This window comes from Mytilus californianus, unplaced genomic scaffold (genome assembly GCF_021869535.1).
Source record: "Mytilus californianus isolate M0D057914Y unplaced genomic scaffold, xbMytCali1.0.p SCAF_3, whole genome shotgun sequence".
Lineage (NCBI taxonomy): Eukaryota > Metazoa > Mollusca > Bivalvia > Mytilida > Mytilidae > Mytilus > Mytilus californianus.
Genome location: NW_026262679.1, coordinates 15684092 through 15707472, shown reverse-complemented (window position 1 = coordinate 15707472; position 23381 = coordinate 15684092). Strand labels below are relative to the sequence as shown.

General features: G+C 31.7%; 1 protein-coding gene across 6 annotated transcripts in view; it reads right to left on the bottom strand.

Moving 5' to 3' along the window:
• LOC127733989 (uncharacterized) overlaps positions 1-23381 on the bottom strand; it is a 67775-nt gene that overhangs the window by 40661 nt on the left and 3733 nt on the right. For 5 of the 6 annotated variants that reach the window (XR_007997335.1, XM_052243482.1, XM_052243481.1 and 2 more), the window contains exons 4-13: positions 21788-21867; positions 17749-17792; positions 15156-15867; positions 13355-13431; positions 12427-12516; positions 8904-9026; positions 7302-7418; positions 5559-5630; positions 3642-3739; positions 823-909 (exon numbers count right to left, since the gene is read on the bottom strand). Coding sequence is in view for 5 of the 6 variants with exons in the window: in XM_052243482.1 (XP_052099442.1) it covers positions 823-909; positions 3642-3739; positions 5559-5630; positions 7302-7418; positions 8904-9026; positions 12427-12516; positions 13355-13431; positions 15156-15867; positions 17749-17792; positions 21788-21867 (1500 nt within the window). In the remaining variant the exon portion in view is untranslated. The remainder of the gene's footprint in view (positions 1-822; positions 910-3641; positions 3740-5558; positions 5631-7301; positions 7419-8903; positions 9027-12426; positions 12517-13354; positions 13432-15155; positions 15868-17748; positions 17793-21787; positions 21868-23381) is intronic. The other variant, XM_052243483.1, reaches the window with a different exon arrangement.

The following is a 23381-nucleotide window of genomic DNA, read 5'->3' as shown; positions in this document are numbered from 1 at the left end:
TATAGAATAGATGGTGTGTCTTATAGGTTATGGATGCCCACCTTAACTTATTTAAGTGATCACAGATACCCCCATCCTCAGCAACGGAGAGATCAATGATTTTGTTTGGTGGACACCAAAAGAATTTGAATTTTTTTTAACAATCAAGTATCAAAACTCTTGAACAGTAGAAGTGAAAATGACGAAAATGGAACTTAACCTGTGTTTAGGATAATTCCACTGAAAATTGCAGTTCTCTATTTATCATCTGGAACCAAAAAATTGGAACTTTTTCCAACAATGAAGTACTGTAACTCTCGAACAGGTGAAAGTGAAAATAATGAAAATCGAACTTAACCTGTCTGAGTGGTCCAAAACATTCCATAAAAGTTTCAATTTATATCAAAAAGCTGTTCTCTATTTATCTTCTGGAAACCATAAGTGGGACGGAAAAACAAACAGACAGACATAACGATTCCAATATACTGCTAACTCTGTTGAGCGGGGTTGTAAAAACTAAGAGATAAATGTTAATCACAGTAACCTAAATGTTGCTGAATATCATTGTATTAATCAAAGAGGACTGTACTTAAGAAAAATCATTGGTAAAGTCAAAATTATCCCAAATCACTATATTATGAAATGAATATCATTCAAATAGCTTGTACTATATAGAAATATCATCAATATTTTCATACTATATGTGTCCCAAAATTTGACCTAAGCCTAAAACTTATCAAAAGTCACTCAAGTCTGATTTTAAATCATAAAAAGGACACCATTTTTATAATCAGGCAATAACTTTCTGTCTATGGATATTTAAAACAGTAATGATCAACTTACAGAATCATAAGGTCCTACAGGAACAAAGAATATTCTAACATTCAAGGCACGCATGTTGTGGCCTAAGATTTTAAGCTGGATTTTAAGCTGAAAAGAAGTATGATCAAACTAACATATAAAAATTGATTTAAATATATCTTGCAATAGATGTTTAAGTTTTGTGATTGTATAAGTTGTAAATTCTCTAAAAAGGCAACCTGTATTTCAGTTATTTATAATACTTATACTACATTGGTAAGTTCTTTCTCTGAACTGACACTTTATGTCTATTCTATAAAGTATCTTTAAATTCAACTGATCTATGTTAAAAAGGGGGAGGGTTAAGTGTTCACCCTGCTACTTTCATGACCTAGTACCAATCCAGGAACATTGCCAATGATTGTCTAGTTACATCTTTATGTTTTTATTCTTTAATGGATGTGGTGTTCATGGCAGATCACTGGTAGTCTAGTTACATCTTTATGTTTTTATTCTTTAATGGATGTGGTGTTCATGGTAGATCACTGGTAGTCTAGTTACATCCTTATGTTTTTATTCTTTAATGGATGTGGTGTTCATGGCAGATCACTGGTAGTCTAGTTACATCTTTATGTTTTTATTCTTTAATGGATGTGGTGTTCATGGCAGACCAATGGTTGTCTAGTTACATCTTTATGTTTTTATTCTTTAATGGATGTGGTGTTCATGGCAGACCAATGGTTGTCTAGTTACATCTTTATGTTTTTATTCTTTAATGGATGTGGTGTTCATGGCAGACCAATGGTAGTCTAGTTACATCTTTGTTTCATTCTTTAATGGATGTGGTGTTCATGGCAGACCAATGGTTGTCTAGTTACATCTTTATTTTTTTATTCTTTAATGGATGTGGTGTTCATGGCAGACCAATGGTTGTCTAGTTACATCTTTATGTTTTTATTCTTTAATGGATGTGGTGTTCATGGCAGATTGATGGTAGTCTAGTTACATCTTTATGTTTTTATTCTTTAGTGGATGTGGTGTTCATGGCAGATCGATGGTAGACTAGTTAAATCTTTATGTTTCTATTCTTTAATGGATGTGGTGTTTATGGCAGATCGATGGTAGTCTAGTTACATCTTTATGTTTTTATTCTTAAATGGATGTGGTATTCATGGCAGATCGATGGTAGTCTAGTTACATCTTTATGTTTTTATTCGTCGAGTTACATCTTTATGTTTTTATTCTTTAATGGATGTGGTGTTCATGGCAGACCAATAATAGTCTAGTTACATCTTTATGTTTTTATTCTTTAATGAATATGGTGTTCATGGCAGACCAATGGTTGTCTAGTTACATCTTTATGTTTTTATTCTTTAATGGATGTGGTGTTCATGGCAGACCAATAATAGTCTAGTTACATCTTTATGTTTTTATTCTTTAATGGATGTGGTGTTCATGGCAGACCAATGGTAGTCTAGTTACATCTTTGTTTTCATTCTTTAATGGATGTGGTGTTCATGGCAGACCAATGGTTGTCTAGTTACATCTTTATGTTTTTATTCTTTAATGGATGTGGGGTTCATGGCAGACCACTGGTTGTCTAGTTACATCTTTATGTTTTTATTCTTTAGTGGATGTCGTGTTCATGGCAGATCGATGGTAGACTAGTTAAATCTTTATGTTTTTATTCTTTAATGGATGTGGTGTTCATGGCAGACCAATGGTAGTCTAGTTACATCTTTGTTTTCATTCTTTAATGGATGTGGTGTTCATGGCAGACCAATGGTTGTCTAGTTACATATTTATGTTTTTATTCGTCTAGTTACATCTTTATGTTTTTATTCTTTAATGAATGTGGTGTTCATGGCAGACCAAATGTTGCCTAGTTACATCTTTATGTTTTTTATTCTTTAATGGATGTGGTGTTCATGGCAGATCACAGGTTGTCTAGTTACATCTTTATGTTTTTATTCTTTAATGGATGTGGTGTTCATGGCAGACCAATGGTTGTCTAGTTACATCTTTATGTTTTTATTCTTTAATGGATGTGGTGTTCATGGCAGATCACAGGTTGTCTAGTTACATCTTTATGTTTTTATTCTTTAATGGATGTGGTGTTCATGGCAGATCACTGGTTGTCTGTTACATCTTTATGTTTTTATTCTTTAATGGATGTGGTGTTCATGGCAGACCAATGGTTGTCTAGTTACATCTTTGTTTTCATTCTTTAATGGATGTGGTGTTCATGGCAGACCAATGGTTGTCTAGTTACATCTTTATGTTTTTATTCTTTAATGGATGTGGTGTTCATGGCAGATCACTGGTTGTCTAGTTACATCTTTATGTTTTTATACTTTAATGGATGTGGTGTTCATGGCAGATCACTAGTCTATGCTAAATTAATGAACAACTTTTCTATACAATTTTTAGAGATTTAGATGTACATGTATATTGAATAGACACTTTATTATTGTTGAAGACAGCATGATGACCTGTACATTTCTTTTGGCGTTACTGTTTCATTGTGTTGCCGTCTCATTTACATATACCCCACATATCATGTTTTGACTGTATTATTCAATGTACACTGAATATTTTAACACAACTTTTCTTTAATATCTTATCTATATGGTGTTGTTTTTAGCCAACATGTTTGACCAAATTAATATTCTGTAGCATCTTGTTTTGTCAATGATTTGTGTCTATCAGCTTTAGTATGGTTGTACCATGTAAGAATGGATGTCATAATCTATTAAAATGCTTTTTAATACTTTATGGTTTTTGAGGTTAAGTAAACCTTTCCCTTACATATTTAGGCATCATATCTGTTAACCGTTACTTAATATATAAAGGTCTCATACCTGTTCATTATGTAGATCAGGTAAATCTTTTCCAGATTTAATATGTATAGGTGTCATCTTTCCATCTGATATCACAACTACTTTTTTTGGAGTAGAGTCTGTCAAAACAATTATAAAAAAAACATATAGTAGACTCTTTTTTTTTTTTAACTTTTCCTACCTATCTGTTTTAAAGTGGAAATGACATTGAAATTAACATGATCTTCTGAAGTTACAGTTGAATTCTAGCATGATAGATATTCTAGGAGTGAAACTTATATGTCTTTGCATTATAAAATTGCTTTGTAGTTTTTGTTTGTTCATACATGCTTCATATTCTAAATGAGACAAGATTTTCAGATTATGTGATGAAATGACCCTATTGTTTGTTTATACATGCTTCATATTCTAAATGAGACAAGATTTTCAGATTATGTGATGAAATGACCCTATTGTTTGTTTATACATGCTTCATATTCTAAATGAGACAAGATTTTCAGATTATGTGATGAAATGACCCTATTGTTTGTTTATTCTGTTTTAACTTAAGAACAGTAAATAGGTCACGCCCATATGAAATTATAAGGCGTATTACGACTTGAAATTTGGCGTAAACCAGGCGTAAGTGGTAGTTACATGTCCAGATCCAGGCGTAATGGAGCAGTAAACGTAAATTTGTAGCACTTACGCATGTAAAAAAAAGTGGTAAACCTGGCGTAAATTGATATAAGCAAAGCGTAAATTTTCCTACGGGTGTAAAACTGTTGGAAGGGCGTAAATCATAATACCCATAATGCTTTGTTTAAAGGATCATTGGAAATTTTTTCAAAATTTGGCTCTCTGGTATTAGCTTGCAAGAGTTGGACATATGGCAGCTTGATATATTCAGAGGAAGTTTATGCTTTTTTGTGCTTTTTGGAAGAATTTGAAATTGGAATTATGGAATCGAATTGATGAATGAAAATTGTGAAATCAAAGGAAAGTCTTCTGGTAAATAATAATTATGTGAGTAACTAAGTTATTAAGTTTTTATTTTTTTAACATTAAATTTCAAATTCAGGAAACCCTCATCCTTGGATAATAATATTTAAATCTTTCACAAGTTAAATTGCAGTAATATCATTGATTTTTTAGTTCAAATGACATTAATTTTCAAAACAACTAAGTCAAAATACTAGTTTTATTTCAAGAAAAATTAATTGTCATAACTCTTATTTAAACTTATTTGAGCCAGTGTCTGTCTAATATGTATTTATTTATATACCTTCTTCAATGGTTAATATTTCAAGTTTATGTCAAACAATGAGAAATTTTAGCAACAGTACAAGTTTGTATCAAATACACAAAGTACACAGCTAGGGTAATACACTGATTTAAATTAAGTGTAGTATTATGTAAGGATAAAACGCCTGGTTTATTTATTGACCAGACGTACTTATTTGCATAGTACGCCTAAATTTCTGTCGACCAGGCGTAATTTAAATATTACGCCTAATTTTACGCCTGGTTTCCGCCTCAGCTGCGCTTGGTTTCCGCCTGGACATGCATTTCTTAAACACTGCAATGACGCCAGGATAAAGTATGATTTCTATGCCTGGTTTCCATGTCATTTACAGGCATCACATTTCGTACAGGTGTTGTTAAAGATTTTTGTAAGAATGTAAAAAAAAAATTGTTACTTTGAAAGTTATTAGTGAAATCATGCAACTCTTTAAATCAAATATGACTGAATTAATAAATAACTCTTTAGAAAGATTAATAAACACAATATTTCAATTTTGTTCACTTTGTTTACTATTTACCAAAAGGTAAAAGAATTACAAAACAGACATATACATTGTAACATTTGACTTACATGTTCCATTAAGATTCAATCAAAAGGAGTTAAATTTGTTTTAAACACACATGTTCCATGACCCCTTCTAGACACAAACTTACTTCTTGCTATGATTCCTTCCACTACAAGTAGAGCTCCTGTTACAGGTGACATTCCTCCTTGTCTTAGCTGACCTGAAACAAAATATTTAACATATTGAAAAATAATAACTTATTATAAGCTAATAAAAATTGGCCATTCCATATCATGGTACAAAACTATTACTGTAAATTCAGAGATTATTGTGAGGTTTTAATTAATGCGAATAATGCAACTGGTTGAGTATCGCAAAAATAAGAAGTCGCATTCTGATATCTGATCCATACATCTGTATGCAGATTTTCCTGAAATTGCAATAATTAATCTCACATTTTTGTCCTTTCTTCAAAAATCGCAATAATAAATGCTGTAATAAAATTTTGTAATTTACAGAATCAAAACTAGTTATTCTTTTTTCTCCTTAGAAGCTTAAGATAACTTTTCTGAATTAGATTCTTTTGGGAAGAAATTTTTCAATTATTGTCCTTTGATTTGAGTCCATTATACAGTCAAGGGTATAACTTAAATAAGTTATTAGAAAAAAATAACATACATGATGTTATTGTGGGCTAAAATATAAAGAAACTGTGATAACATATGTATATTACATGTTTCAAAGTGGCAATATACATCCTCTGTTTTGTTAAAATTTATACAAGTTCTATTGAGATTGTTATTGTCTTTATGTGTATTAAACTTTAGTAAGATATAATAGTTCATAGTTTGGAAATCATGCATAGTACACCTATGTTATGACAGAAAAAATATCCCTGTAATAACTAAAGGGTGTTATTACAGCTTCTCTACATAACTTCAAAGCCTTTGCTCAGACATATATCATGCTTAATCACAATGTATTTTAATTTATTGTAAGAAATAATGATCAGAGCATGTAATGAGGTTCTGCGCAAGCTTCCAAGTAATTACCAAGATTCTCATATAATACATGTAATAAGTTACATGCCTGTAATAACTAAGCCTTGTTATTACAGCTTAGATTAATGGCTTGAAATCCTTGTCTCATTGATTTACCATGGTTGATTAAAAATGTATTGATATAATTTGAAAATTAGTTATCAAGGCTATGTATTAAGTTACTGCGCAAAGTTTAAAGAATTCCCAAGTGCCCACCAAAAATAAAAATATTCATGACTATCTAACAAATAACAAACATATGTTACTACAGATGAAGAAAATTATAGAAACAAAGAGTAGACAACTCTTGAAATTATCTGTAATAACAACATGTATGTTATTTTCTCTAATAACTTATTTAAGTTATACCCATTTGACTGTTATACGCCTAGAACAAACATTGTGAGAAACAACAAATATTGAGGAAAAAACTTTTTAAAACAAATTAATTTCTTGGGAATGGTAAAATTTATGTCATATCAGTAATGCAATAATGGTTTGCTACCAAGCATGTATCTGAAAACTTGGTAGCAATGATCACTTAAATCAGGAGAGAACTTGGCTGACTGCATGTTAAACAAGCATTCTTCGACTCTTCATGGGAGGTCTGTGTGTAGTCTGTTGGAAGTGTAAATTTTGACTGCCACAGCCTTGATTTTTGGAGTGTCACATCCTACATGATGAAACTGGTTTTCTCATATCAAAACACTATTAACTAGATATGGACATGTTGATAGTTATGTGCATGTGGTGTTTGTTCTGTTGTATTGATTTGTGAAGCTTATATAATTTGAGTGTGCTTTTTTGGAAGTTTCAATTAACAGAACTTTGTACGACTGGTGGCTTCTTACCTAGAGATGACAGTAATTTATCTCTACTATTAGTTTTATGGACCAGAACTCTGGTAGCTATGCCAACTTCCACAATACAAACATTCTCTTGTGTAAACTGAGCATTTTCACATAGTCCTGAAATCAAAACATAGTTTAGAAATAACTAAATCTTTTATGTCTTTGAATTTGAAAAGTTCATATTAGTCTCTAAAACTCACAAATTGGTTTGTAAGTTTACAAGGTAGAATTAGGTTTATTAAAAAACCTTGATATATAGAAAAAAACATGTGACAGGATCAACATTAAAGACATAATACAACAATGTAATTATCTTGTTACTACAAAAACATCTCTGTTGGTACTCCAAATCAAAGTAATGGTGACCTTGAAGTTATTCCCACATATATCAATATAATAAGGTCTATCAATAGAGTATTGGGTAGATGAGTTAGACATACTTCTCTGAGAAAAAGAAGATCAATAGAAAAATTGTCTCGCTTGGTCACGTTATATTTCATTTAGCCTAGTATATTAATGTGTAATTGAGCTGCAAACCAAGGCTTCCAAAACGGTCATATTTGCCGGACATTGTCCAACATCATGACTGGGCCAAGCATGAAACGGACATCCTACGTGGGTTTGCCATTTCAACTTTCATGTAATTCAGAAAAATCAACAATTTTGACTTGAACTTGTACCTTAAACAGCCACACTTTTCCAGTCATAAAAGTGACAGAACTCTATAAACAAGCCCTACTATAATTCCCTCTCATTACAATGAAGGTTAATTTAGTGTCTAACAGGTGAGATTTACCAGTAATCACCTGTGTCAGGTAAACTATTTGTACCGGACATCAATCGATCTTTTTGGAAGTTATTATTTTATTAAAATTAAAACCATTCCTGGTTGAAATCTAACTACTTTTTAGCAAAACAGATTTAAACTATCAGAAAAACGTATTTAAAACAATAAGACCATAATTTACAAAGGTGGTAAAAAAGTTTAACAGACAGAACCACATTGATTAAAATAATAGAAGTGTGCACATGTGCACAAGTGTGATATCTATTATTTAATTGTGCGTCCGAATTCATCCAAAACAATAAAAATGTCATTTATACCATTATCTTACGTTTATCTCAAGTATTTTCCCTAAGAAATAACGTGGAAAGAACTGCTTAACCTTAATAATGCTAGATAAAAATACACGGATTTTGCACAACCGTCTCCGTTCAGCATTCTATCATCGTCTAGTAAATATCTGGTATTGGAAAACGTGTTTGTCAAATAACTAAGCTGGTCCTCGACTGACTAATACACTTTGTTAAGTCTGCAGATATATGCCAATCGAACCATGCACTATCAATGTAATTGTTTTATGTCAAAAATGGAATTTATATAAAAACTGAAAAAGTATAAAGTCTATGAAGTTTATCTTCCTTTAATAGTTTAATAGCTTTATCATATGGTTATGTCCATCTTTTGTTATGGGGGAACCTGTCTAAAGGAATAAAAAATGGGATTGAAAAAAATGTCTGGCTGGCTCATAGATTTTTTGGAATCCCAACTGCAAACATTATTACATATAATACTTATATCAAAAACATTATTAATATTACCATTGAGGAAATTTCTAGCTATCTTCATCAAGTCTGAAAATGGCTGCCCTTCCATACTGGCTGACGTGTCTAAAATAAGATAGGTGTCTTCTCCATCACCTTTTGGTAATGAACTTTTCTCAGCTACAATAAATAGACATAAACTTCAGATAACATAATATAAGAGAACGTCAACTAACTTTAACAACGCATTTGGTCTTCCACAAAATAAGGACATCTGTGGCCATTTACACAAATAAAACAAAAGTCATTAGGGAGTCATGACAATCTAGTTATATTAATAAATCAAAGTTAGGTGTAATTTTTTTGGTAAGATGTGTAATAGAAATTTTTATCTTATTTTAAATTTGTGGATTCAGGATTCACTTAAATAGTTAGGATAGGTAATTGCTGTTCCATTAACACATATACAACCCATCTTCTTTAATTCATACAAACAAAATACAAATGTTTGATGATCTATTTCCAAACAGTTATGACTAGTGATTCATAAATTTTATATGAAAAATACTATATTAAAGAAAATATGTTTTCTGATTCACTCAAATCTTCCTTGCAGATATAACTTGAAATAAACACTAGCATGGATACGTATACATGCAAATTTCAAGTAAAAATGGTTTGTTTATCTAGTAGTTAAATGACTATTTAGAAGATCAATTGATATGTTATCAATTTGATAACAAATGAAGTTTTACTTTAGCTGTGCAAATACCCAGTATGTAATTTTTGCCATTTAAAGTAAGATATTCTAGAAGCACTGACCCTGTTGATATGAACAGCCATAGTCTGATTTTCACTTCAGAAGTGAGTTTGCTGCTTACTTTATATTTCCAACCCTGGGTAGAGCAAATGATGCACTTGAGTTAATCTTATGTGATCTGTCAATACAATTCAATGTCTTTTTTCTTTATATCCCAGATAAAGACCAACCTGAAGGTTAATTTCTTCCCCAGAAGCACCCCAAAGTTTTTATTTTGATCTGTAAAATTAAAATTGAGAATGGAAATGGGGAATGTGTCAAAGAGACAACAACCCGACCACAGAACAGACAACAGCAGAAGGCCACCAACAGGTCTTCAATGCAGCGAGAAATTCCCGCACCCGGAGGCGTCCTTCAGCTGGCCCCTAAACAAATATATATACTAGTTCAGTGATAATGAACGCCATACTAAACTCCAAATTGTACACAAGAAACTAAAATTAAAAATAATACAAGACTAACAAAGGCTAGAGGCTCCTGACTTGGGACAGGCGCAAAAATGCGGCGGGGTTAAACATGTTTATGAGATCTCAACCCTCCCCCTATACCTCTAGCCAATGTAGAAAAGTAAACGCATAACAATACGCACATTAAAATTCAGTTCAAGAGAAGTCCGAGTCTGATGTCAGAAGATGTAACCAAAGAAAATAAACAAAATGACAATAATACATAAATAACAACAGACTACTAGCAGTTAACTGACATGCCAGCTCCAGACTTCAATTAAACTGATTGAAAGATTATGTCTTCATCATATGAATATCAGGCACAATCCTTCCCGTTAGGGGTTTAGTATCATACCATCATAACATATATGAGAAGAACATAACCCGTGTCATGCCAACAACTGGTTTTTAAATAAATGTGTTTAGTGCAGATGCAAAGACCCTATAAGTGAATCAATATCAACGCCAAAATATGCAATCTTTAATGACCTGACAACAGTATCGTAACTATATCCCTTCTTAATAAGTCTATTTAAAGGTTTTGTTAGTTTCAGAGGTGAATACTGACATTTATGTGCTTTATAAAGAATATTTCCATAAAAAATTGGATGTGAAATACCTGAACGTATAAGAAGTCTGCATGTTGAGCTATATTTACGAATGATGTCCTTATACCGATGATAAAATTTAGTAAATGTTTTGACTAGTTTGTGATATCGAAAACCCTGGTGTAATAATTTTTCAGTAATACATACATTTCTCTCGTTAAAATCTAAAACATTGTTACATACACGAGCGAATCGTACAAGTTGAGATATATAAACACCGTAAGATGGTGACAAGGGAACGTCACCATCTAAAAATGGATAATTAACGATAGGAAATGAAAAATCATCTCTTTTATCATATATTTTAGTATTAAGCTTTCCGTTAATGATATAAATATCAAGATCGAGGAAAGGGCAGTGGTCATTGTTAGTATTAGCTTTATTTAAAGTAAGTTCAACAGGATAAATTTCTTTAGTATACATACTGAAGTCGTCATTATTGAGAGCCAAAATATCATCCAAATATCTAAAAGTATTATTAAATTTGTGTATCAGATGTTGTTTCGATGGGTCTTTACTGATTTTTGTCATAAATTGTAACTCATAGCAATACAAAAAAAGGTCCGCAATAAGTGGTGCACAGTTAGTCCCCATTGGAATTCCGATAACCTGACGATATACGGAATCTCCAAAGCAAACAAAAATGTTATCTAGTAAAAATTCAAGGGCATATATAGTATCAAAGCATGTCCAATTGACATAGTTTTTTTGTTTATTGCTACTAAAAAATGACCTAAAAGAGTTTGAACATATATATTCACATTCTGACTTTTTAAATGCCCATATAATTAGGTGTGTGAATTTTTTCTTAATGAGAATGTGAGGCAATGTGGTATATAGGGTAGAAAAATCAAAACTTTGAACAGATTCAAAATCACCAATATATGCATGCAATTTATCAAGTACTTCCAACGAGTTCTTGACACTCCAAAAGTAATTAATTCCACTATTTTCGAAGGCCTTATTTGAACAATTTATTATCAGGTTTTTGATTGTACCAAGTGTACTGGTAAGAAGAATAGACAATTTAGTAGTGGAACAATGGCTTGAAGACGAAATGAATCTATATTTGTAAGGTGTTTTGTGTAGCTTCGGAAGCCAATACATAGTTGGGACTTTCATTGTATTTGGTTCTGCTTGTAAAGCGGTAGCTAAAAGTTTATGTTTGTTACAGATGTCGTTTTCTGAAAATGGAGTCAGTTGGAATGTTGGTGAATTGGTGATTTCTTTTTTCAGAACCTCAATGTAAAATTTACGTCAAACAATAATAATATTATTAGCAGCTTTATCGGCCGGGACAAAAACAAATTCCTTGGCTAGTTCTTTTAGTTTATGTTTGATACGAGAAATAGGTTTATTGTGGTTATTGTTAAGAGTAAAATGTTCTTTAAAATGTTGAATACGTATATCAACTATGTTCATTACTGATTTAAAAAAAGAGTCCAAAGATTTTTTGTCAGCTTTTTCCCGTTTTATCCATTTCAAACAGTAAGTATGGTAGTTTGCATTTGAATTCCTATTTGAAAACTGTTTGGAGTTTTAGAATTTCTTGAAATGTGCAAGAAATAACTATTACAAATCTAAATGAACTATGAACCCCCCCCCCCCTCTATCAAATTGTTTACTTAAAAACAATTTTTCTTTCTTTACCTACAATGACCAATACAGATCTAAACCTCTTGTAATTAAAAGTAATAATACAATACCAGCTTCTCTTTCTCTTTCCATTAATCCCATCCAAAACTTATCAGCATTTGGAATGGTCTCCTGCTGAATTGAAGGTAAAACTCTTTCTCCTTTAAATCAAATAAAAAAATTTAATGACAAAAAAAAAATCTGCAATAACTAAATCAATTTTTAAAATCCAAATAATTGTGGGTAATATTGTTCACATATTTACAACATTGCTTTTGTTTTAACAATGTCATAAAAAAGGATTATTCAAATAAATAAGGGTATGATGATACTTTCCTTTTTGGGGTGTATAAGCAATGAAATTACCAAAGTTGGATTGAGATTTTAAAGTGACAAAAAAAAACATAGTGATAAGTGCTTGGAGTAAACACACTTTTTAAATATTGTATAATAATACTAATGGACTACAGAATTATCTTTTCTGTAATGATTGGAACCACAAAGTTTTAGAAGAGAATAAAAAGATATTTAAACACCTAAAATAATGTAAAATGTCCAAATAAGGAATTGTAAATTACTGAACAAGGTCATAAGATCATAGTAAAGCATTTCCTTTAATAACTTTATCAGTTGCCAAAACAGCCAGCCAGTGTTCTAGCATAAAGAATAATTGGCTGTTTATTCTTTGCCTTACCACTTGTCAACTTATCCAGGTTTATATAATAAATATTTGACTATTTTATTCTTTGCCTTACCACTTGTCAACTTATCCAGGTTTATATAATAAATATTTGACTATTTTATTCTTTGCCTTACCACTTGTCAACTTATCCAGGTTTATATAATAAATATTTGACTATTTTATTCTTTGCCTTACCACTTGTCAACTTATCCAGGTTTATATAATAAATATTTGACTATTTTATTCTTTGCCTTACCACTTGTCAACTTATCCAGGTTTATATAATAAATATTTGACTATTTTATTCTTTGTCTTACCACTTGCCAGAACAGCTAGGTTTCTATAATCATCTCTATCATCAGGAAGACTATAACTGGATGCTAAACTGGTTTTACTGAAAATGAAAAGCAGACCTTCCTATTTAAATTTTCTTATATATATTTCCAGATAGTAACTTAAATGCGACTGTGATAATTATAGGTTGCATAATGAGTGAGAATTGGAGAATTTTTACCATAGGAAAAAGAGGTTTAACACCTTGTGCAAATTGGATATCACTTGCTATTAACTCGAGTTATTTAATTTCAATAATAATAATAAACTCGCCTTATATTAAAATGAACTAAATTGAGTTGATATCAAGTGTTATCCAATTGTCACAAGGTAAAAATGGTTTTGGTCATAATGAAGTATTTTTGATTTGGCAGACTACTGTTAACATCAGACGTTTTCTGTAGTTTCTACTATTACTTTAATTGAGTATAAACAGAGTCGTGCTAACTTCTACATCATTTGGTCTCTGGTGGAGAGTTGTTTCAATGGCAAGCATACCACATCGTCTTATTTTTATAGATCTAATTTGTAAAAAGCAGAGTCTATATTACTTTAACACTATCAGTAGAGAAATACTGACAGATTCAGGTTCATGATTCAGAACTTTACATATAGAACTGCCTTTCTCTTTTTATTCATCAGTCAGGGGACTTACTTAAATGAGTGATTTTTTAATCACTGATTCAAGTAATATTGTCTCCACAAATGTTGAAAGTAAGAGTTGTCTTTCTTTAATAATCACCTATTTAAGTAGTACAAATTAATCACTGGACTAAGTGATTTAATTTTATTGTAGCTTTAAATATACTATACTAATGATCATGATGATCCAGGGACTAATTATGTTGCTTAAATTATCAGAACCAACATCTGTGTTGATATGATGACCGGTCGTGTCAGGTGATGACCTTGTACTGAATCTATGATAATGACATGAAAAATCACTTGTTTAAGTATCATACCTCTATTTTCTTCCAAAAATCACTTCTTTAAGTATTATTATTTTAATTACCTCCGAACAGTGAAATTTTTATCGCGAACAGTAAAATTTTATTACATAATCTGTAAGATGAAACCTTGAATTTTACAGGAAAATTACTCCCACTGCTGGGAAAAATCTGTTAAGAAAGTATCAGTTCATTATGTAAAGCCTTTATTATAGCATTTTTTCAACAAATATAGAATTTACAGCTAATTGATTGCATCAAAGGCATAAACCTTGCTACTTAAAAGAAGAAAAAGGTTAATTTTTTCCAATTTTACTAATAATAAGATATAATCTAAACCTATATGTTTAAAATTTTGGTAAAACTACAAAATCACAATTTGAGACAAAATTTCAAATTTGCTACTTAAATAAGTGATTTTTAAATCACTTATTTCAGTAAGTCCCCTGACTGTTCATAGATAATTGAACATTTACCTAGTGAAGAAATGAATTGAAGCAAACATACTGCTAAAGACAAATTATTTATTTGGATACCACAAATCTTAATTCAAAATGTATTTACCTACAAATTATTCAAAATAAAAAACAGCTTCCATGTGTCCATATTCTATGTGTATTTAAACTGCAATTAGGATGCAAAAGCCAGGTATTATGACTATTATATAACTGATATAAACATAGTACAAAGGTTCTGTGTTTTCCCTCTTGCCTCAACTTCCCTGTCTGCATCTATATCATCTATATGCCTCATTTTGTTCACCTCTGAAGATCACTGGAATATTTTTGTACCTGACATAAAATATGTAAAAAAATAAGCAATGCAAAATATTGTATACCTTTCTTTAACAACTGGAGGTCTACCTGGTGAAGTAGTTTGATGTGATGTAGTTGGCTGTTGTTTTTTTGCTTGTCTCGCTGGTGAAGTTGTTTGATCACATGGTCTAGATGCTTCTTTTGTTTCTTTATTTCTTACAGCAACATTTAAAGAGGAAGGTCCTGGACTAGGTTGTACAGACTGTTCACTTTCACAAGTTTTCATTACATTTTTATTTTTACTTTTTCTATCTTTCCTTATCTGTCTTCTATTATCATCACTCCTTCCCGTACATCTTTGTTTATACCCTTTATTATCTTTGGATATATTTGGCAAAGAGGAATAGTCAATATTAATGTCCTGTAATACCTCCTCAACATTGTCTGGTGCCTCCTTACTCCCTCCAGGCATTGGTTCAGACACTGTCAGTGGCGATACCTCCTCAACATTGTCTGGTGCCTCCTTACACCCTCCAGGCATTGGTTCAGACACTGTCAGTGGGGATACCTCTTCAGACACACACTGTACTAAAACAATCTCTGGTTCTTCTCCATCATTTAACTGTTCAACATTGTTCACATCATCACAATCATTATGAATGGACAGTGTTTTAAGAATATCTTCTATATCATCAAATTTTCCACCAATAGTTTCCACAAGATCTGCTAGCTGTTGAAGTGTTAATTCATCATCCTTTGACTTCTCTTCTATTCTCAGTAAACGATTTTCAATACCTAAAAATAGAACAAAAATAAAAACATCTTTTTATCTTATTCAGAAAAATACTTACGAGGCTGAAAATTTGTCTTTAAAACTTCAGACTTCATACCTGAAAATTTGTTGGCAGAAAGTCCAGTTTACTATATGTGTAATCATAAATCTACTATTACTTTAGGACCAACTCTAAACCAACAAATTTTCAAGATATAAAAAGAAAGAACAAAGATGAGATGGTGCCAGCACTGTCTGAAACTTTCAATAATCTGAGATGACACCTAACAGACACAAAGAACTTAAGAATTGTGATTTTATCATATTGAATTAATTCTATTTATTTTCTGATACAGTGGATTCATTTATGTTAATGGATAACAATTTTCTTGGATTGAGGAAACTTGCATTTTAGTGGATATTTAATTTTGTGGTTTTAACATGTTTAAAATGTCTGCCTACATTCCTATAGAAAACTTGTAATTTGTTGAACATTTATATTCCTGGTACCCCTGTACCCACGAAAATTGGTATCCAACAAAAATAATAATGAATCCACAGCAGGACCAAAATTATAATTAAAACATTATAACAGTACATAAATTCACAAATAGTATGGACTGCACTAGCTCTAATAAAATGACGAATAAAACTTACACAAGACTAAATAGTACTTAACTAATGATTCTGAACTCTAGTCTTGAATCTGAACCAAACTATCTTAATTTGGACAAAAACTATTTGAGATATATACAGAAATAAATGGGGAATGTGTCCATGGGACACAGATGATGCCCCCCTTTGCATATAACCTTATAAAGGGATATAACTCAAGAACGGTAAAAGTGACACTACCTAAATTTGTACTTGATCTGAGTTATATGGTTATAAGCATTGTGTATAAGTTTCATAACATTTGGTAGAGGTAAACTTAAGTTAGAGAATATATAAAAACGAGGATTTGGCAATTTTTCCAGTTGTAAAAGGGGCATAGCTCTAGAACAGTTAAAGTGACGCCAACAAAATTCAGACTTGATCTGTGTTTTGTGGTAATCAGCATTGCACATAAGTTTCATAACATTTGTTAGAGGCCATCTAAAGTTTGAGAACGGAAACGAAAATTTCAGCAATTTTTCCTTTTGTAAAGGGGCATAACTCAAGAAAGGTAAATGTGACGCTACCAAAATTCAAACTTGATCTGTGTTTTGTTGTAATAAGCATTGTGTATAAGTTTCATAACATTTGGTTGAGACGAACTAACGTTAAAGAATGGAAACGAAAAATGTAAAGGGGCACAACTCTAGAACAGTAAAAGTGACACAACCAAAATTCAAATTTGATCTGTGTTTAGTGGCAATAAGCATTGTGTATTAGTTGCATAACATTTGGTTGAGGCAAACTAAAGTTAGAAAACGGAAAGGAAAAATTCAGCAATTTTTCCATTTGTAAAGGGCATAACTCTAGAATGGTAAAAGTGACGCCACCAAAATTCAAACTCGATCTGTGTTTAGTGGTAATAAGAATTGTGTATAAGTTTCATAACATTTTGTTGAGGCAAACTCAAGTTAGAGAACGGAAACCAATTTTGGGACGTACAGACATACAGAAGGACAAGGGTAAAACTTAATGTCCCCTCTGCTACGGCAGGCAGTTAGTTTTTTTTAGTTGAATAGTTTCACCTTTTGTCAGGTCTTTTTGTAGCTTACTATGCTGTATGGATTTTATGATATTTGTCTCTGAAGGATAGTTGTCTCATTGGCAATCATACAAATCTCCTTAGTTTTATAAGACAAATCTAAGCATTCAGAATTTTTCCTACAAGCAGTGAAAAAGATCTGTACAGTTAAGTATTTAAACATTGTTTGGTTTGTAATATAAGACAAGAATAATCAGTTTTAGATTACCTGTAGCTTTCTTGTTAATAACAGATATCCATTCTTCATTTTCTCTGAAATGTAAAAACAAGAATGGTTAACATACAAAATAAACTTGAATATGCATAATTGTTTTACATGATATGAAGTAACTACAGTGTTAAACACTGAAAAAATGGTTTAAGGGCATATGATACAAATACAGGGGGAGATAATGACATTGCTTAAGTAAAATGTTATTTTTGTGATGTCAAACTGTGACACGTCGAAAAAGATGCCTTTTTTTTCTGATTTTAACCATTATGCTTGAAGACGAGTACATGGACCCCTCTTTTAAACTAGAGGCTCTAAAGAGCTTGTGTTGCTCACCTTAGTCTATGTGCATATTCAACAAAGGACACTCTCCAGCATTTTAGACGAGAATAGAATTCATCACAAAATCTCTGTTTTGTTGATCTTGTATTGCTGATCATTTAATCTGTTTAGTTTCTCTCTATATTCTTTAGTTTTTGCTCAAAACACAAAAGAGGGTAAAAAAAATCCTCATTTAAGGGCAATCACTCCTATAAAAAGTGACAGTCTACTAACTATATAGGCAAAATTTGACTTGTTAGTAGATCTTGCTAATAACTTTTGTGATTTAAAGTGTCTATATATCTATCATAATTTTTATCATATAAGGCAAAACGCTAAAAAAATGGTAAAAATTGTCATTAAAGGGCAATAACTACATTAAGGAGTTGTCTGATGATTTCCTCCATATTGTCTTAATTGTAGATCTTGTCTTTCTGATCATTTTTGCTTATTTAAGTTTCTATCTATCTATTATAATTTTTAAGATATAAGGCAAAAACGCAAAAAATTGGTAAAAATCGTCATCAAATGGCAATAACTCTAATAAGGAGTCGACTGACGATTTTGACCATGTAAACTAATTTGTAGAACTTATCTTGCTGATCATTTTTGCAATTAAAATTTCTCTCTATCTATAATATTTTCAAGATAATAGGCAAAAATAAAAACAAGAGGCTCTCAAGAGCCTGAATCGCTCACCTGTAATTTTTTGCTTAAATCTTTCATCAATGATTATTTTTGCTTTTCAATATATATTAATGAGTGGCTTAAAAATGCCATTTAAATGTTCTTTGTATCTGTCATATTTTCTTCAAAAGCAAAAAAATGTATTTTACCCCTATGTTCCATTTTAGCCATAGTGGCTATGTTTCTTGACGTACAAGGAAATAAGATACCAAATTATACTAGATACTCTGAAACTTATTCAGCCCAAGTTTGATAATTTTTGATTTAATAATATTCAAGATAATAACCGAAAACTGCAAAATTTCCTTAAAATCATCAATTCGGTGGCAATAACCTAAAAATCATATACACGATTTGGCTGATAATTTCAGGGCAGGTAGACCTTGACCTAATGAATACTTTAACTTCTTGTCTGATTTGCTCTAAATGCTTTAGTTTTTGAGATATAAGTCAAAAACTGCACTTTACCCTATGTTCTATTTTTAGCCATGGTGGCCATGTTTTCTGAGGAAACAGAAAATAAAACACAAACTTTATTCTAGATAACCTAAGAATCATTCAGCTTAAATTGGTTTAATTTGGTTCAGTAGTTTCAGAGGAGAAGATTTTTTAAAGTTAGAAAACATGATAAACAAATTGTGTAAAATTGTCCTTAAAGGGCAATTATTCCTTATGGGGTCAATTGACAATTTTGGTCTTAAAAAATTATTTGTAGATCATACTTTGCTGAACATTTTTGCTGTTTACAGTTTATCTTTATCTATAATAATATTCAAGATAATAACCAAAAACTGCCAAATTTCCTTAAAATTACCAATTTAGTGGCAGCAACCCAACAATGGGTTGTTAGATTCATCTGAAAATTTCAGGGCTGATAGAACTTGACCTAATAAACATATTTACCCCCACATCAGATTTGCTCTAAATGCTTTAGTTTTTGAGATATAAGCCAAAAACTGCATTTTACCCCTATGTTCTATTTTTAGCTATGGCGGCCATGTTTTTTGACGAAACAGAAAATAAAACACAAACTTTATTCTAGATACCCTAAGAATCATTCAGCTTAAGTTTGGTTGGAATTGGTTCAGCAGTTTCAGAGGAGAAGATGTTTGAAATAGTTTACACCGGACGGACGACGAAGGACGCCAAGTGATGGCAAAAGCTCACATTCCTTTGGAAGGGTGAGCTAAAAAAAGGTAAAATTTGTCATTTAAGGGAAATAACTCTTATTAGAAGTCATCTGACAGTTTTGGAGTATATAGACAATTGGTAGAGCTCAACATTCTGAATATTTATGCTCATGTCTGATTTTCTCTATTTATAACAGTTTTCAAAATAATAGACAAAACTTGCATTTTGCCCCTATGTTCTATTTTAAGCCATGTTGGCCATCTTGGTTGGCAGGCAAGGTCATCGGACACATTTTTCAAACTAGATACCCCAATGATGATTGTGGTTAAGTTTTACTTATTTTGGCCTTGTAGTTGCAGAGAAGATTTTTGTAAAAGTTAACGTCAATGATGACGGACGACGACAACAGACGCCAAGTTATGAGAAAAGCTCACTTGGCCTTTTAGGCCAGGTGAGCTAAAAATGATATTTGGCTTCAATAAATATGAAGATTATTTGTACCAATTTTTAAATTTATGAATTTTTTAAAAATTGGATAAATATACAGTAAAACAAGAATGTGTCCATAGTACACGGATGCCACACTCGCACTATCATTTTCTATGTTCAGTGGACCGTGAAATTGGGGTCAAAACTCCAATTTGGCATTAAAATTAGAAAGATCATATCATAGGGAACATGTGTATTAAGTTTCAAGTTGATTGGACTTCAACTTCATCAAAAACTACCTTGACCAAAAACTTTAACCAAAAATTTTAACCAAAAACTTTAACCTGAAGCGGGACAGACAGACGGACAGACAAACGAACAGACGAACAAACGAAAGGACGCACAGACCGAAAAACATAATGCCCATAAATGGGGCATAAAAAGTACACAAATTTAGAGCATACTTATGTAAAGAATATATTCCAAATGCTTTTACAAAAATCTGCTTGTTTTACTTTTGAAACAAAAAAGTTAGGTATGTCTCTCCAAAGGATAGAAATTTCCAAGAAATTGAAATTTGAGTAGACATCTAAAATTTCGAAACCCATTTATCTCTTAAGGTAGCACATGAAGGCATATTTTTTTATTACATATTTCAATTAATTAGGTGAAAAATAGCTTGTATGCAAGATTTTGTCAAAAATTCACAGTGGGATCAAAACTGTTTGGTATGCCCTTAACCCTGTTCATATGTCTGTCTAAATTCCACAATTTTGTCAGTGGTTGTCTTTTGATAATACCGCAAAAAAATTTCTCAACTTTAGTAGACTCGGGACAATTTTAGAGTTTGACATATACTGTAAATACTGAAATCATTAGAATGTTTTAATTATCATGATTATTGTGAAAACTGTGACTAATATTTTGACACTTTTTTAGGTTTTTATAAAAAGTTTTGTTATAAAAAGAAAAAGAAGATAGAAATAAATAATTGAAAATATAAAAAGAATGTGTCCATAGCCCAGCTTGTAAAAATACGTCAATTGAGCAATTTTTCTTTTTTATAAAGGGAGAACTGTAAAAGTGACGCCACCCAAATTTGAACATGATCTGTCAGACTGACAGACAGACAAGGGTAACCCTTAATGCCCCTGTCACCAAGCGGCTGGAACATAATAAAATGGTTAAGAAAATTAATAAATAAATCAAGTAAAGTAATAAAAAAAATTTAATTTTGAGAGCATAATTTGTATGAAGCATTTCGTACATGAATATTAATCACTCTCTCATTTTTGTCCATTGTTTAATTTTTTTTTTTAAATTACAGTAGTATAGACACAGTTCTGTCTATTTTTGAAGACTGATTATTGTCCTTTAGATGTCTTTTCGTTTTTTATGTTGTGAGGTTGCTGTCTTATTGACATATACCTATGTTTCCTTTTAGTTATCATAAATCTATTATTGATACCTTTCTTCATTGTCCAGATCCTGTAGAATTTCATTACTACTATGTTGTAACTGTTCTAGTGATTGTTGCATCTGCTGAAACTATAAAAAGGTTATACATTCATGACATTATAGATTATTTTGGTGATGAAAAATAAAGAATTGCTGGATATAATAAAAAAAACATAACATTACATTCCTAAATATTAATCAAACTGAAAATAAACAATGTGCATACTTTTATTGGAGAATACACATTTACCTCCTTAAAGATGACTTATTGTATGGTATCGCTGGGTTGCTGTCACACTGATATATATACTGTTTGTTTTCTTGGAGGAGTCAGGTATTGATGTGAGCGAGTGTTGTGCTGGTATTTATGTTAGTGGTTGATGTGAGCGAGTGTTGTGCTGGTATTTATGTTAGTGGTTGATGTGAGCGAGTGTTGTGCTGGTATTTATGTTAGTGGTTGATGTGAGCGAGTGTTGTGCTGGTATTTACGTTAGTGGTTGATGTAAGCAAGTGTTGTGCTGGTATTTACGTTAGTGGTTGATGTGAGCAAGTGTTGTGCTGGTATTTATGTTAGTGGTTGATGTGAGCGAGTGTTGTGCTGGTATTTACGTTAGTGGTTGATGTGAGCAAGTGTTGTGCTGGTATTTATGTTAGTGGTTGATGTGAGCAAGTGTTGTGTTGGTATTTATGTTAGTGGTTGATGTGAGCAAGTGTTGTGCTGGTATTTACGTTAGTGGTTGATGTGAGCAAGTGTTGTGCTGGTATTTATGTTAGTGGTTGATGTGAGCAAGTGTTGTGCTGGTATTTACGTTAGTGGTTGATGTGAGCGAGTGTTGTGCTGGTATTTATGTGAGTGGTTGATGTGAGCAAGTGTTGTGCTGGTATTTATGTTAGTGGTTGATGTGAGAGAGTGTTGTGCTGGTATTTATGTTAGTGGTTGATGTGAGCGAGTGTTGTGCTGGTATTTATGTTAGTGGTTGATGTGAGCGAGTGTTGTGCTGGTATTTATGTTAGTGGTTGATGTGAGCGAGTGTTGTGCTGGTATTTATGTTAGTGGTTGATGTGAGCGAGTGTTGTGCTGGTATTTATGTTAGTGGTTGATATGAGCGAGTGTTGTGCTGGTGCAATGTCTGTTAACCCTGTTTATGTATTATTCTACATCTTCTTTATCATATTAATATTGAATGATATGTAAAATCCTGTTCATCACACAACAACACATACAATTAAACTTCTGGGTACAGTTTACCTAGCAATAACTCTGACACACCAGAAGTCCTGACATACTACAATGTATATCCATGTATTTGGATATAAAGCAAAGGAGGGGAGGGTTGCAATTGCAGTTTGCTGACTAAAACATTACAAAAATTTGATAGGACCAACTTTTATCTAATGGTTTGAAAACATAAGCTGCAGATCTTGTTGAACATTATTAATAGCAGCAAGCAAAAACAACTGAAGTAAGTGACATCGAAGTATTATAAACATGTACTCCTTTGTTAAGTCAATTCAAATGGAACAATGTTGTTTATACATGTTACAATCAGCACTTTATCTGGTTTCAACATTTTTTATCAACTTCAGCTTGCCCCTTTGAACTT